The sequence below is a fragment of the Limulus polyphemus genome, unplaced genomic scaffold (assembly GCF_000517525.1).
Source record: "Limulus polyphemus unplaced genomic scaffold, Limulus_polyphemus-2.1.2 Scaffold5, whole genome shotgun sequence".
In the NCBI taxonomy this organism is placed as follows: Eukaryota; Metazoa; Arthropoda; class Merostomata; order Xiphosura; family Limulidae; genus Limulus; species Limulus polyphemus.
The window spans coordinates 902,128-917,414 of record NW_013665615.1 but is presented as its reverse complement, the minus strand read 5'-3'; the positions used below and the strand labels follow the sequence as shown (position 1 = coordinate 917,414).

The following is a 15,287-nucleotide window of genomic DNA, read 5'->3' as shown; positions in this document are numbered from 1 at the left end:
CTATCGGCCCACCGGGACAAGTCCCGGTATCCCGATAGGCTAATCCACCCCTGACAGGAAGGTATGAAAGTATGTTACCAATGTGAGTAATAATATTGTTTTCTAAGTTAACAGTGACTTTACACCACTAAGTGTACATCTTACTAGTGTGAGAAAATGCTAATTTTAACATCTGTTTGTCAGATTAGACAAAATACAGAGAATAATGGCTTCAGGCAAAAAAGACACACTTGGTTTGTGGCACACTCATAAAAAATCTAGTAATTACCAACATGGCCACAACTGGCCTTTCACCAGATTCATGGTAAAAAACAACAATTATAGGGTAGTGCAGCAAATACAACAAATGTCTAAAACATAGGGCAGATAAAAGGCATTGTTCAAAGACACAGAATGAGAAGAACTTAACATGCATACAAAAGTTCATGTAATTAATAATATTTGAATATCTTCCTCAGTTTTCACAAGGTATCTAACTCTTCTTTCTATTCTCATGAGCAAAATAGAAAAATGTTGACAAGATGCTGATAAAGAAGTTCATTTTCCTAAACTGAAAGTGTATTTTTAATAACACTTACCCTCGCTGACACTATAGCTATTTCTCGACCTCCATGGTTTCCACTCTTTGCCCATCTAAGTATTGAAAACACTTGCTCCAGTCTTTTATACCCCACTCGACTGCCCTTGGCAAATTCTAATTTGCAAATTTCTCCACCAACTTCAATGCGCCCTCTATCTAGGTACTGTATATAAGCACCTCATTCAAATAATGTTATCACTTTTTCTTGACAAAGCAATCAGCATGGGTTTCTATAAATAGAAGTGTTGTGACTATTCACAATTTACATTGCAACTTTAAATGTGGTTTGCATTACTAAGGTTATATCTTTGTTTATATTTATAATTACAATAATAATAACAAATTAAAATTAAAATAAAAACCACGTATCGGTGGGTATGAATTCCGGAGTTAATGTTTCTTTTTCGGAGGCCATTCAGACCTCTCATCTTTCACCTCTGTTGTCTGAAATTTGTCGACAACCAGAGGAGGGGTCACTCTCAGTCGAGGCTGTCTGTGATATGATCCATTTTGAGATGGACACATATATGCAGAATGATGGTATCTCTTCGAGGGGTTCTGAGGAGGGTTTTGCAAATGACCCAGACCAGCTGGGGAGAATTTTGACTCAATTTTTTTTACTCCTTTTGCTGAGTTGACCTCAACAGAGGATCATTTTGACCAGCCACCTCTAGCTCCCTTTTTTCAGTTGATCACTTGGGTTTGTGAGGTTTTGGGGGTCTGTCCTATTACATTTGACTCTACCCCTTTCTTATTGGCTGCAAGGATGGAAAGTGACTACTTGGTTTTCCTCCTTCTCCTGATATTGCTGTTCAAGATGGGAGATTTGCTGCTCAGCTACACAACTAGATAGCTATAACTGGCCCCTCTTGTTTATCAGAACAGCATGCTTTGATTTATCACTGCCAGGAGGAGGTAAGTTTAGATTCTCAATGAACGGACCCCCCTTTTGGACTTGTGGGGGTCTCTATTGGAACCTGTCATCACTTTAAACATTTCACAATTTTCTCGGATTCATCTAACTATCATGACTGTCCTGAAGTATTTATCTTCAATCCAAATTTTGTTGGAAGCCTATCAATGTTCCCCTCAGCAATTTGAGGATGAGTTGGGGATTTTGCTGACATCTATCTTAGCTAGATTGTCTTCTTCAGTTCTTTCTCTGGTTTCCTGGCTGGTTTGTTGTTGATATTTAATGACTAGAGATTCTTTGTTAAAAAGTGTTCATTTACCATCTTTTGGGGAGTTACGGAAAGCTTCTTTTCTCTGTCCCAGGTTGTTTGCTGGAGTTCCAGAGATATTAGAATCAAGATTTGATTCAGTTTGTTTACATTCTTCCTTATAGTCTTTGACATTTGCCTTTGTGATGTCTTTGGGAGTGTCGGCTTTTGTTCTTCCCTCCTTCAGTTCCTAGGTCTATTGGTTCCCATAATAGAGTCCGTCCCTGTTCTCAAGAAGTTTTGGCTCGGACGGACCATCAACAACAGTGTTGGTGTCTATCCCATGGGCAGGGGAACAGTGGGAGCATGTTTACATCAGTTTCTGGTTATATGGAGTTCTTTCACCAGGGAACCATGGGTATTCCATGCTCTGAATTCAGGGTTGGTCATTCAAAAGTCTGGAGCAAGCATTTTCAATGCTTAGATGGGCAAGGAGTGGAAACCCTGAAGATCAAGAAATAGCTGTAGTGTCTGCAGAGGTTAGTATGTTTTAGAAGCATATATGTACATTTGGATAACCTAAAATACATACATGGGCAGGACTGACATGCCTGTATGGGAAATGCGTTATGCTCCCAATATTCATAAGTCTTGTTGTCACACCTTCGACCAATATGAAAAACATATCAGAGTTATGGTGAAACAACAACAATGGTAGATGGTGACATTACCAAATGATCCACCATGAAATAGACAACAGCAGGACCCCTGTCCTAATTAATTGGATCCGAGATGTAGAAAGAGATGAGGCCATGCTATATTATTTTTGTTGTTTGAAAATACTCTGTAGTAAAACAATGTCAGGCAATTCACTAAAGATTGATAACGGCCTGAAGACGACATGGCCTAAATTACAGATATACAAATATGATGTGCTATAACTCTCATGGCTAACACTTTCACTACTGGCTCAGTCTAACTGGCCAAGTTCATGACCCCAAATTGACCTTTATGGTTTCCATACTATAACTTATATGTTTTGTGTATCTTCACAAAATTTTGTAAGTTTTTAGTAATCATTAAGTCTTTTGCAGACAAAAAATCAGAATTTTTAATGAAGATTTTTGCTAAAAACTTCTCCATGAATATATGGAGTCAAAGGGTTGACTATTCTGAGTGTAAAGTGATTTTCATGTTAAGATTAAGAAAATACTTTTCTTCATTTGAAGAACCTCAAATTTTATTTGCATAGTTTCTAAACCCCCTAAATATATTTTTTCAGTAAAACTTTATATTTCAATTTCTTTAACCTAACTATATACGAGATTGTTCAATATAACCAACCTCTTATCCACCAAAAGAATGACTCCAAATTGTAACATGAAACTACATTTGTTTATCCTAAATAGCTTTAAACTGTTAATAGTATACATCTGTTTCTATTTAAATTTTTTGTTTTGTTGCTCTTGGAACATGTCTAACAAATATTCCTGCCACACTTGGCAAACATACAGCTCATGTTACTCTATAGAATTACATTACGCACAGGCTCCTTGTGAATTGCTCAAGAGCATACCTTGTGAAAAACTTATTATTATTTACTTTATCTAATCTAACCTTATCTAACCTAAAAAGTTTCTAATATTTACATATTACCTACTTTTATAATAATAAATAAAGAATACACACAAAAAACATGAAATAAAGTACTTACCCGGGTATTTTAACACTTAGCCCTAATTTTTTTTATACTAATGATACAACTGCACAAAAATTTTTATTTAATTCAATGATACACCAAAGAACACAGAATAGTAACATACAAAAAACAAAAAAATGTCCTATAACTATCAAAATTTTTCTGACTTTCTAACTATGCAACAAGGGTCATTAAAAAGTTAAGCCCATCAATGTGTTTCCCATGGCAATAAAATTTTAATTGAAAAGTGAAACAGAAAATTCTCTGCATAGAAAACAAAATCTAATACATCATTTGACAGATTAAAACCTTGGCTTTCTGTTGGTTGTAGATTATAAGTATCAAAGATCAGAGAGAACTACTGATAATTTGAAAAAGAGGATGTGACAAGTGGGTGTAGCAAGAGGGGTCCAATTTTCTAGTTTATGGCTCTGTAAACAAATAAGATTGAAAGCTATAAAAAAGTATGCTTTGCCCAAGTTAAGTTTCATACATCTTGGAGGGGTGGTAAACAAATAAGAAAAAGACATGATACCTAGTGAGAAAATGTCACTATTCTCATATTAGGGGAAATTGAGGTGTTTTTTTTAAATACTGCCTAAAAAAAATTAAGAACATAAAATGTATAAAATATTAAAATTTGGATTATTAATTATATTCTGATGCCAAGTTTATTCGTTTACAATTATAATGAAGTACTTTTAAGCATGGGCTCTGTACCTAGGATCGACCTTGCAACTATTTTGTGCTTGTTATAGTTTTCATGCTATAACTTTTAAATTAGTAAGCAAATGTTAACAAAATTTGGCAGATTATCAGTAAACATTACAATGCTTTCATATGCAAAATATAAAAAACTTTTTTTAAGTCTTACGGTCTGTAAAGGAATGTTTTTCTCATGCCTGTTTTTTCTTTTTGCATTTTGCCTATCTAACATGCAAATTAATTTGCATTTTAAGATCAAAAATACTTTTGTGCATCAGAACTTTTCAAATTTCACATGCAAAATCTTTATAATTTCTAGATAGTTATTAAACATTTCTTACGAAAAATCTTTATATTTTATCTGTTATTTTCAGTAACAAATCTCTGTACGGATTTGGTCGATTTGACTAATCTCGTAACCATATTTAAAAAAAATTGGGAAATAAATATGAATTATGCTTTTTTCGTTCTAGAATGATTACAAATTATAACACGAAAACAAATATTTATACTAAATAGCTTAAATCTCATAACATTATACATTTATATACATATTTATTAATTTTATTATATTGACCTTTCAGCCATGCCTGGCTAACAATATAGAACTTACAATAACGTGGCACATGTGCACTCATATTACCGTATCCAATAATATAAAACTGACCTTTAATCTTTACAAAGTGACCTGTCTTGGTTGTGTTTTAGTAGACTATGATTTTGTAAAATACAGTCACATTTCAATTATTATACATTATATATGTATATAGATTATTACTATTTAGAAATAAGTTATTAAACTTACTTTTCTTAAAACATAGAACAGTAAATAGAGAAGAAAAGCAAACAATTATCTCAGGTACATTGCAAAGCCTTTTAAAATTTTGCATCTGAAGGATATGAAATGAAATAATTTTTTATAGGTTTTATATATACAGTTGAATAAACAAAAAATCATAAGTTACTATATCAATACCATAGAATTCCACTATAATTTATCAAGCTCAGTAACTAAGCTGCATTTCAGTCTAAAAAAATGTGAAATTTTGAGTAGACTAAAAATACAACCTACCTTTTCGAAATCTTGGTTCGAACAAAAAGAGATGGCATTGAAACATGTTAAAATGGCTGAGAAAGCCACTAGGGGGACATTCTGAGCTTTCAATTGGCTATTCATATCATGTAAAGAAGTTAGTGTATATAAGGGAGCGTTTCCAAAAATGGAAAGAGGTGGGCAGGGTGCCACTGTGTTTGATTTATTACATCAGCAATATCTTAGCAAATTGAAAAGATAAGAGGCTCCTGTTTTATATTCTACCTTTTCAATATTGGTAATTTGAGTTCCTAATTCGTACAAAACTACAGACTTAGTATTTTGACATCATAAACATCTAATTTGAACCAGTGCTATATTCAGCATACTACGTGGACACACATAAACTGATGTTTAACTTTGTTTCCTAATATTTACTTTTAAATTAAGAAATTGAGTAAGGTATAATACTAAAATTTGAATTATAATCTACAGTTTGATACCAAACTTATTCACCAAGATTCATGAAATAGTAGTTCAATAAAATTTTGAATGCGAGTCAACAAATGCAATGATATGGCCTTTCACCTGTGACCCATCTGGAAAGGGTTAACTTTTGAATGTAATTCACTAAAACCTTATGACTTGCGCAGAAAAGGATGCCCATATAAATACAGTTAAATTTAATATCAATGTACGTACATAACTTCACATAAAATGTAGTTCACAATTCAAATTTATTTATATTATCCAAGTCTTATTTTTTATAATTTCAAAAGGAAATATTTGAATAAATTGTCAATCTTCTTTTCTTTGTCACATGACACATCTTGCTCTATGAATTTTCACCTATAGATTTTCCTTCTACACTTGTGAGTTTCAGTACCTTCAGCTAGTTACAAACTATAGATAGTGGCAGGCCAGTATGCAAAATTTGAACCTCCTACTTTCTCAATTTGCTTAAATATCAATAAATTTGTCAAACCTACCAGAGAAGCTCCTCCCACCTTATCATAGCTTTAGGTTAGTTGTCTAAACCATGTGTACATATTTAAGGAACATGTTTATAATCAATATAAAGAGCATATTGTATTATACAGAACTCTTATGGTCATTTGTTTTGTGTTAATGGTCAGAGTCAACAGTTCACAAGCAAAACTGGTTATTTGAGGAATGTTGCTGCTCAGAGCAGTAATAACATTTTAATCTATTTGTATATTAGCTAGAAACCAGTTATATTACAGTACTTTTGAGATATGCTATTCTAGTGCCTAATATATTTATTGTGTTATAATATGCAAATTTAAAATTATTTCTGGAAAACCAACATAGCCAGAAAAAAACAGAATTACTGAAGCACCACATCCAAGTGCAAATGACCTGAATGCCTAAAATATGTGCTCATTTATTTTTGTTTATTTTTTATTTATTGGTATATATATATTTTTAACAAAAATTACTATAATGTTAAAATTAAACACTTATTAGGTTAGATAAAATTTTAAAATGAATAAAATTTTACAATATCAGCTCATACTATACTATAAGCTCTAGTATTGTTATTTACTGTCTTTCACAAACTGAGAGGGTCCAAAGTACACTATTAAGTAACAAAAGTAAAAAAAAGATAGATGTGAAATACCAAAAGTTAAGCCTATTAAGATAAATAACTATTTATCTGTTGTAACATGCAGTTATTCTAGAAAAATTCTATTATAAATTATTGATTTTGCTACAGTTAGTGTTATAATAAATAAAATAGGAGAAAGTATAAAGTTTTATAACAAAAACTTTTGATACTCAATTAGAAGATTCTAGAAGTTATACAAATGAAATAAAAACTAAGATGAAAAGTATTTCTATTCTTAACATAAATGTCACCTCTCACTCAGACTGACTGAGTAATGGCTTTAAAATTCAGACATATCTTTAGTAAAAACACTCTTACAAAACCTGATTTTTTTGGGTAAAATGTACACTTACTATATTTCTAGTATGTATAGTTGTATGGTTACAAAGTTGGTCAAATTGATCAGGCTGGAATGCATATGGTTAATAAGTGATTCAATTTGCTGATACTTGATAACTTTCAACAAATTAGATCATAAAAAGAGGCATATTCCTAAGCAGTATGGCTACACTTAATAAAAAAACTGGTGTAAAATGTGTAAGCTTAGGCATATACAAGTGAAAATGTAACCCATTTATAGTAAAAATTGTATATAAATAATTTCAATCAGTTCACTTATGAACAGTGGGTGTTTACACACGTGGTGTTTCAAATAGTATTTTACTGATGCTTGATAACTTTCAACAAATTAGTTCATAAAAAGAGGCATATTCCTAAGCAGTATGACTACACTTAATAAAAAAAACTGGTGTATAATGTGTAAGCTTAGGTATATACAAGTGAAAATGTAAACCATTTATATTAAAAATTGTATATAAATAATTTCATTCGGTTCACTTATGAACAGTGGGTGTTTACACACGTGGTGTTTCAAACAGTATTTTACTGAGAATCAGTTTGTCAATTGGATACAGGCCAATTATTGCATAATTGAGTGACTATTGAGCTGAGAAACTAAAAATACCACCCAGACCACTTTATTCACAATAACAATCTTCTGATTTGTAAGTATGCTTACAATCATGACCCTGTACTTTTTTCTTTTGACACAAAACATTATTCACCACACAATAAAATATCATTAATTAAAACAATCTGTCTGTCTATACTAAATAAAAGGTTCAAAAACAATGCTCCGCACATCACGAAGAACATCCATTTCTTTACAAACTGTACATTAGCAAATGATTAATAACAGCACCCTATTTCACAGAGCTAATACACATTGTGTGATTGCCAGAGAACTACGCAGACTTTTCCCGTGATGTTCTCAAGCTGATACACCATATGAAACCTCATTAATACCAAACTGTAGTTTCCTGCACTGGAAGTTTTATGCTCAGTTCACCAGTTCTTAGGAGTAAACATTTTTCTTTGCTCTTTTCACAATGTATGTCTTGCAGCACTGGTCATTTCTCAAGTTTGTGCCCTACAATTTACTTTTGGAAAGGTTGATTTGTGGCATGGCTTTGTTCTCAGCACAATAGAGCCACATATGATAAAGTATACAGATAACCCTGTAACATACAATTTGTGTACAAGTTGAAGTTAGTACATGGATGGAAGAACATTCATGCCACATACACACCCAAATTTATGCATTACAGTATATACACTGACACTCCTCAGCATACACAAGGTGCATGTAGCCTACATTACATTACATGGAGGCCTTAGAATCACAGTGGATTATGAAAGAAAACTTTCAAATGCTGTCACTTTATTTGACCTTTTGTTGGAACACTTCATTTATTTTAGAAAGTAGTTTAGTTCAAAATGTGTAGAGTGATAACAAAAGTCTTCTAACTTATGGCTGAAGTGAATGACGAATTTAGGCAATGAACCTCAAAAATCTGTTTGTCTCTCACAACAGTCATATAATGTTATGTATCGATCATGTACTAGTCAAAAAGTCAGTTCCCATTTTTATTTTTCACTGGTTCAATTAAAAAACTGAAAATATCATAATTTAATTTTAAGCATTGCACATTTATTGATAATTTCAACCACTTCAAATTTAAGGAATCTTCAAGATACATTCTCTGTAGTCATTGCAATTTTTAAGGTTAAACTGTCAACAATACTACACAATACTGTAGTACTGTACATAATTGGAATTGGCAATCACAATTGAGTCGATTGTGTGCCATAATAATCGGCAATCGGTGATTTCCGATTGTGACATGATCAGTAAAACAGAAATTTCAAATCACAAAAAAGGACTCTTAAATGAGCTCTCACAGAAACCATGTGACATGGTTCACAATAAGCAGCATAGGAACAGTTACATAAGTCATTTTCTCTATTAACTTCCTTTGCATGTCATGCATCTGTTAATTTTTTTTCCTTTCTTATGCCAAATGAGCATTAGTCTTATTAAACAAGTGGCAGTTAAAAAATTATCCCTTAAAGATGTATATCTAAGCTGAAAGATGTACTTACTTGGATGAAGGGTGGGTACAGGCTGAGCCATTCTATCATCTTTAAGCATGTGCAGCAGTGTTGTTTTACCAGCATTATCCAGACCAAGGAATAAAAGCTTTCCACTTTTCTTCCATAATCCTAGTTTCCAAATAAAGATATAACTTTCCATCAATATCAACTAAAGCTCACTCTCAAAAACTACTATTATGAATCTATCATTGACAGTTAATTAATACAATTAATGAAACTAACAAAGGTATGAGGATATTATTTGTGTTAAGTTTTAGTTACAACAGTTGAGTTCATCACTTATATGTATTTGTCAGCCAGTACTATGTACATATTACTCAAATGTCATGAAGTTACTGTCATAACACCTAATCAATTTGTTTCCAACAATTAGTTTTAAGTACTTCATAGAATTTCCAATCTCAACTTTAACTTAAAAAACATAACCTCCAAAATAATTTTGAATTTCATCACATCAATTATAATTTACATGCATCTACAATTAGGAATTTACATGTTATGTCAAAATTTAACTTTTCTTCCAATTTAGTTCTAATTTTTTTATGAAGAGAACCCAATTTAACATACGAAAACAAAAATTAATTGCAGTCATACATTATAAATAATCAAATCCCACACTTTCTTTAAAAAAATAATATTAATGTATAATTTTAGGGAACCTATTTTTACTACCCCATATTTTTTTTTTTACTTTACAGTTTCTTCAGAGGTATACACAGACTCAAGACACAAATACAGCTCTTGAACATACAAAATCTAATCAAGTATAAGATCATTTATTATGCCCTTGTAAGAAAATTTTGGAAGTTTAAAAAATGTTAAGGCTCCTGGGCCAGATAATATTTCGTCAAAGGTTGAAAAGGAGATTAAAGGTTGTATATGTAAGCCATTTACTACTATTTTTTTGCAAGTCTTGAATAGTGGGCCAAGTCCTAGAGGATTGAAAGTTGGCTAATGTTATTCTTCTTTTCAACAGAGATGATAAAAACTGTTCTTGTAATTACAGGCCTAATAGTTATAAATTATTGTTTTTCAATTTACCATTATATCAGCATAATGTGCTTCCATACACAAGTATATTATAGGTCTATTAGTCTTACATGAGTAGTGAGAAAAGATTTTGAGAATCTGATAAAGGATGCTTTGCAAAGTCATTTACCAAAGATTAAGATTTTGTTGAATAGTCAACATGGTTTCACTAGGGAAAATCCTTAGCTTACTAATCTTTCCATATTCTTTGAAGAGGTTACTTCTTATATCAATGAGGATAAGTGTGTGAATTTAGTGTATATGAATTTTCAGCAAAAATCTAACAAGGTGCCACACAAAAGACTAAAAAAATCACCTGTATAGGTGTGAAGAATAGAAAAGTGTTTGGACAGAAAAAAGATGAAGGTTGTCATACAAGAGTTCAGTCAAACTGGCTTAATGTCACAAGTGGTGTACCTCAGGGCTCATTATTATGGGATCTTTGCTCTTTCTAGATTTACATTAATGACAAAGATGAAGGAATGCTCAATAAATTGCTGAAATTAGCTGATGTCACTGGCTGTGAGGGAAATGCTATTGCTTCAAGAAATAATTTAGATCATTTGCTGAGTTGAGCAACTAAATGACATATGGCTTTTAACCCTTTCGCAATGGACTCTATATAATATGTATGAGTTAAACATTTATACTATAACTTTGAATAAAGTAAGTGTATCTTCAAAAATTACAAGTCTTTCATACATAAATAATCAGATTTTTTAATGAAGCATTTTTACTATAAATTTGTTTGTGAAAATATCAAGTCTGTTTCATTACTAGTCCAAGTGTGAAGTGATCTTTATGTTATAAAAACTATTGTTCATCCCAAAAATCTCAAGTATTATTTGTGTAATCTCTAAAACCTCCTAAATACATTTCAAATGCTTGTTTTCAGTAAAACTTTATATATTTCCTGTTATCTTCCCTACCATAACTCTATGGGGTCTGTCAATTTGACTGGCCTAATGACCACCATAATAAAATTAGAAAATATACTTAAATTATCCTTTTTTCTTTCCAGAATGACTACAGATTATAACACAAAAACAAATGTTTAGTCTAAATAACTTAAATTTCATAACATTATATACATTTATATATATTTATCATTTTTATTATATTGACCTTCCAGCTATGCCAGGGTAACAATACAGAAGTTACAATGACATGATGCACATGCACTTGTGATACCATATCCAATAATACTGACCTTTAGTCTTTTCAAAACCACCTGTCTTGACTGCATTTTAGTGGACTAATATTTTGTAAAATTCAATTACTATACATTATATATGTATATACATAAATATTATTCACAAATAAGTTTTTAAACTTATTTTTCTTTAAACACAGAACAGTAAATAAGGAAGTAAAGCAAACAATTATCTCTTGTAGTTATGACCTTTGTACTCGTTTTATGCTTTTCATAGATTACTAAGCCTTATGAAATTTCCCACGTGGAGGATGTGAAAAGAAAATTTATTTTTTAGGTTTTATATATATATATATATATCTTTTAAATAGCCAAAAAAAATCATAAATTACTATATTGATACCACAGAATTCCACTATAATATATCAAGTGTAGTAACTGAGCTGAAATTTCGAGCTCACTAAAGACTAATCTTATCACCTGAAATCTTGTGTGAAAAGACAGAGATTAACACAATAACTCATTAAAATGCCTGAGAAAACCACTAGGGGGACATTCTGAGCTTTCAATTGGTTATTCATGTGATATATAGAAGTAAGTGTATATAAGGGAGCATTTTCAAATTGGAAAGAGGTGGGCAGGGGGGCCACTGTACTTGATTCAGAACATGAGCCATATCTTAGCAAATAGAAAAGAGGTTCTTATTTTATAGTCTAGCTTCTCAGTATTGGTAGTTTGAGTTCCTAATTTCTATGAAACTAAAGACTTTGTATTTTGACATCACAAACATCTAATTTGAACCAGTGCTGCATTCCACATACCACGTGACACACAAAAATCAATGTTTAGCTATGTTTTTTAATATTTACTTTTAAATTAAGAAATTAACTAACATATAATACTAAAAGTTGAATTATAATCTACAATTTGATACCAAACTTACTGACATAAATTCATAAAAATAGTAGATCAATAAAATTTTGAATTCAAGTCAACAAATGGAATGACATGGCCTTTCACATGTGACCTGTCATGATAGGATTGATTATATTAAATGCATGTAGGTTGTCATAATTTGAATTGTAAGTATAATTTTGATAAATTATCTAAACATTAAATTATAAGTATAATTTTGATAAATAATCTAAACATTGAATTATAAGTATAACTTTGATAAATAATCTAAACATTGTTTTGGAAGAAAAGGATCTTGTGTGCTGTTTTCTCTTGAAAAAAAGAAGATTTATGGGCAATCTGATTGAGGTTTTACAATTCTTAAAGGAACTGATAGTGACATACTTAATGGTAATAATGGTAGGATTAGGGAAAACTTTTGTTTTTATAACATAACTGGCCTTCGAAATGGGTCAGAGAGTTTAAGGAAAGGCTTGATAAGTATTTGAATGATAAAGTCTGATACTGGGTTGTTTTTGTTGTTGTTCTTTATTTAATAGTTTAGTTGAAAGGATGAGACAGGCTAGACAAACCAACAGGCCTTTTGTCCTTAAATATTATGTTAAAATGACTATATACAAGTACAAGAACAATCTTTTCTTCATACAAAGTTACACAATGAACTATCTGCATTTTGCCCAAGAAAGAGAATGAAACTGAATTTTTGCATTGTAAATCTGTAAACTTACAGATTTCCCACTAAGAGACAGGAAACAAATGCAACTTTCAGGCTGAAGCACTTATCAAAATTCAGTTTAAAATGATAAAGAGGTGAATAACCATGAGAGTTTGGTTATACCATTTACATGTAATTTTAAATTATTTTGATATGAGTCATTACTGCTGTTTTAAAAGTAACTGCATTTAATTATGACTATACTGAAGAGTTTCAGTGTAATAATTTTCATTATGGTATTCTTTCTCCCTAAGAATGATTAGCTCATCAAAAATTAATCATAAGTGTTATGTTTAACCAACAAGAGAAAATTAAATAAGTTCTAGTTTTAGTCTAGAATATGGTGACGTAAACAGTCTCTTAAAATAAACTTTAATATCTTATGTGCTGAAAAATTTTGGCAAATAATGTCACTGATACTGGCTTAAAAATATGAATTACACTTATAATGAATATAGGCCTGCTCTGTACGTTATTAACTATCGATTTGTAAATACAATGCACTAGTATCACAAAATATTGCTATTGGGTTAGACCACAAATGTAACAAAGTTTATAAACCTTTGATTAAGATCTTTTGCTGTGGTTTGATTTAGAATTAAGAAAGTCATAGTTAGCTATTAGGCTAATTATCTCAACTGAGAGTGCTTATATGGCTAGCAAAATAAATTATTATCCAAACATTGTATTTCTCATGCTTTTTAATTCAAAATTTGTTTTCCTTTTCATAAATGGTCTCAATATTTTTTAGACATGTCTATACACCAACTACCAGTTACAAAATAGAATATGATAAATTTAGTACCATTTTTTCCAATCAACTTACATAATACAAGCCATCAGTCATGTTCTTTTTCTATAAAGAAAATTCACCTGTTTAAATTTTTCTTTACATAAGGAACATTGTGTTGTGACAAATATGACCCCATATACAAAAAGTTATAAATACTTAGTCTATTACTTATGAGGTTTTCCTTTTGATTCTGGAGGAAATACTGATAATTGAGGATTACATTTATAGTCCTTAATTTAAAATAAATCATATCATGAAACTTACGAAGTACATAGGCAGTGTACCCAGTTCTATTCCTCGATTATTTTACTGTGTTTACATATACACCACAAGATCTTAATGTTACTACAAAAAACACACTCCAATAACTGAGTCAAAAGATAAATCATATTCTTTAGGCTTATTGAAATATATAATTTGTTCCTCCCAAAACAAATCACTTCATTATGCTTATAAATCATTTTGTGTCAACATATTATATTAACATAATGTGCTTCCATATTCAAGCCTAACTATTCTAAAAACAAAAGTAAACAGTTATTGGACCTAAATAAAAGCAAAGATGTAAAATATTTGTGTATCATTGTAAAAAGTTTAGAAAAAAAATGACCTCTTTCCTCTAGATTGTTTTATGTACTAACCCTGGTGAAGCCGCAAAGGCAAAACAGTGGATAAAATAAAATTTGGAAAGTGCATTACTGTAGTTGTTGGTGCATTAAATTAACTACTTTATTTACAGTTCTGATAGATGAAAGTAGCTTGTTTTGGTAAGAAGATACTGATAATTGATAAACTATCTATTTACTAAGATGGTATTCATATAAACAGTAATACAGAAATACATATTAAATAAAACTTACCTAGAAAGCTAAGTACATTTGTCATCCATTCCAGTAGAAACATTTTTCTGAAAAATTACACAAATGGTAACTGTGAAACATATAAACAAGAAACCAACTGGTTCAACAAGACTGTCACTGCACACCCATCTTTGAGAAAAGTAAACCCACTTTTTTTTTAGAAAAATTATTGATTCTCCTTTTCAACTACCCTAAAGTACTGGCTCTTCATTAAATTTTCTTTATATTATACATGTATATATGTGCACTATATAAATAAATATATGCATCTTAAAAGTTTTAAAACTAATTTGAAATGTACATCAAAAAGTTTTAGAAACCTGGTAAAGCTTAAAAATATTAACACAATATAATGGCAACAAAAGATCATTTGGTCCTTCAAAAAGGCTGTTCCTGCACACTCAATGGTCCCCTTTAAATAGGAAACAGACTTGCACAAAACTATTATTGAATATTACTGTTTCAGTTTTGAATACAATGGTCACAGTTAATATAGCAAATACCTCCCCCCCCCTAAATTCAATATGGTCCACTACATACGTTTGTTGTCCACATGTTATA

The 15,287-nt window shown here is 30.9% G+C and overlaps 1 protein-coding gene across 4 annotated transcripts in view; it reads right to left on the bottom strand.

The window, feature by feature from the left end:
- Positions 1 to 15,287, bottom strand: part of LOC106474067 (GTP-binding protein SAR1b-like) — a 56,327-nt gene that overhangs the window by 37,621 nt on the left and 3,419 nt on the right. For 3 of the 4 annotated variants that reach the window (XM_013934790.2, XM_022403177.1, XM_022403149.1), the window contains exons 2-3: positions 14,727 to 14,773; positions 9,250 to 9,369 (exon numbers count right to left, since the gene is read on the bottom strand). In XM_013934790.2, the coding sequence (XP_013790244.1) occupies positions 9,250 to 9,369; positions 14,727 to 14,769 (163 nt within the window). In that variant the 5' untranslated portion in view covers positions 14,770 to 14,773. Of the gene's footprint in view, positions 1 to 9,249; positions 9,370 to 13,899; positions 13,930 to 14,726; positions 14,774 to 15,287 lie in introns of those variants that run through there. The other variant, XM_022403221.1, reaches the window with a different exon arrangement.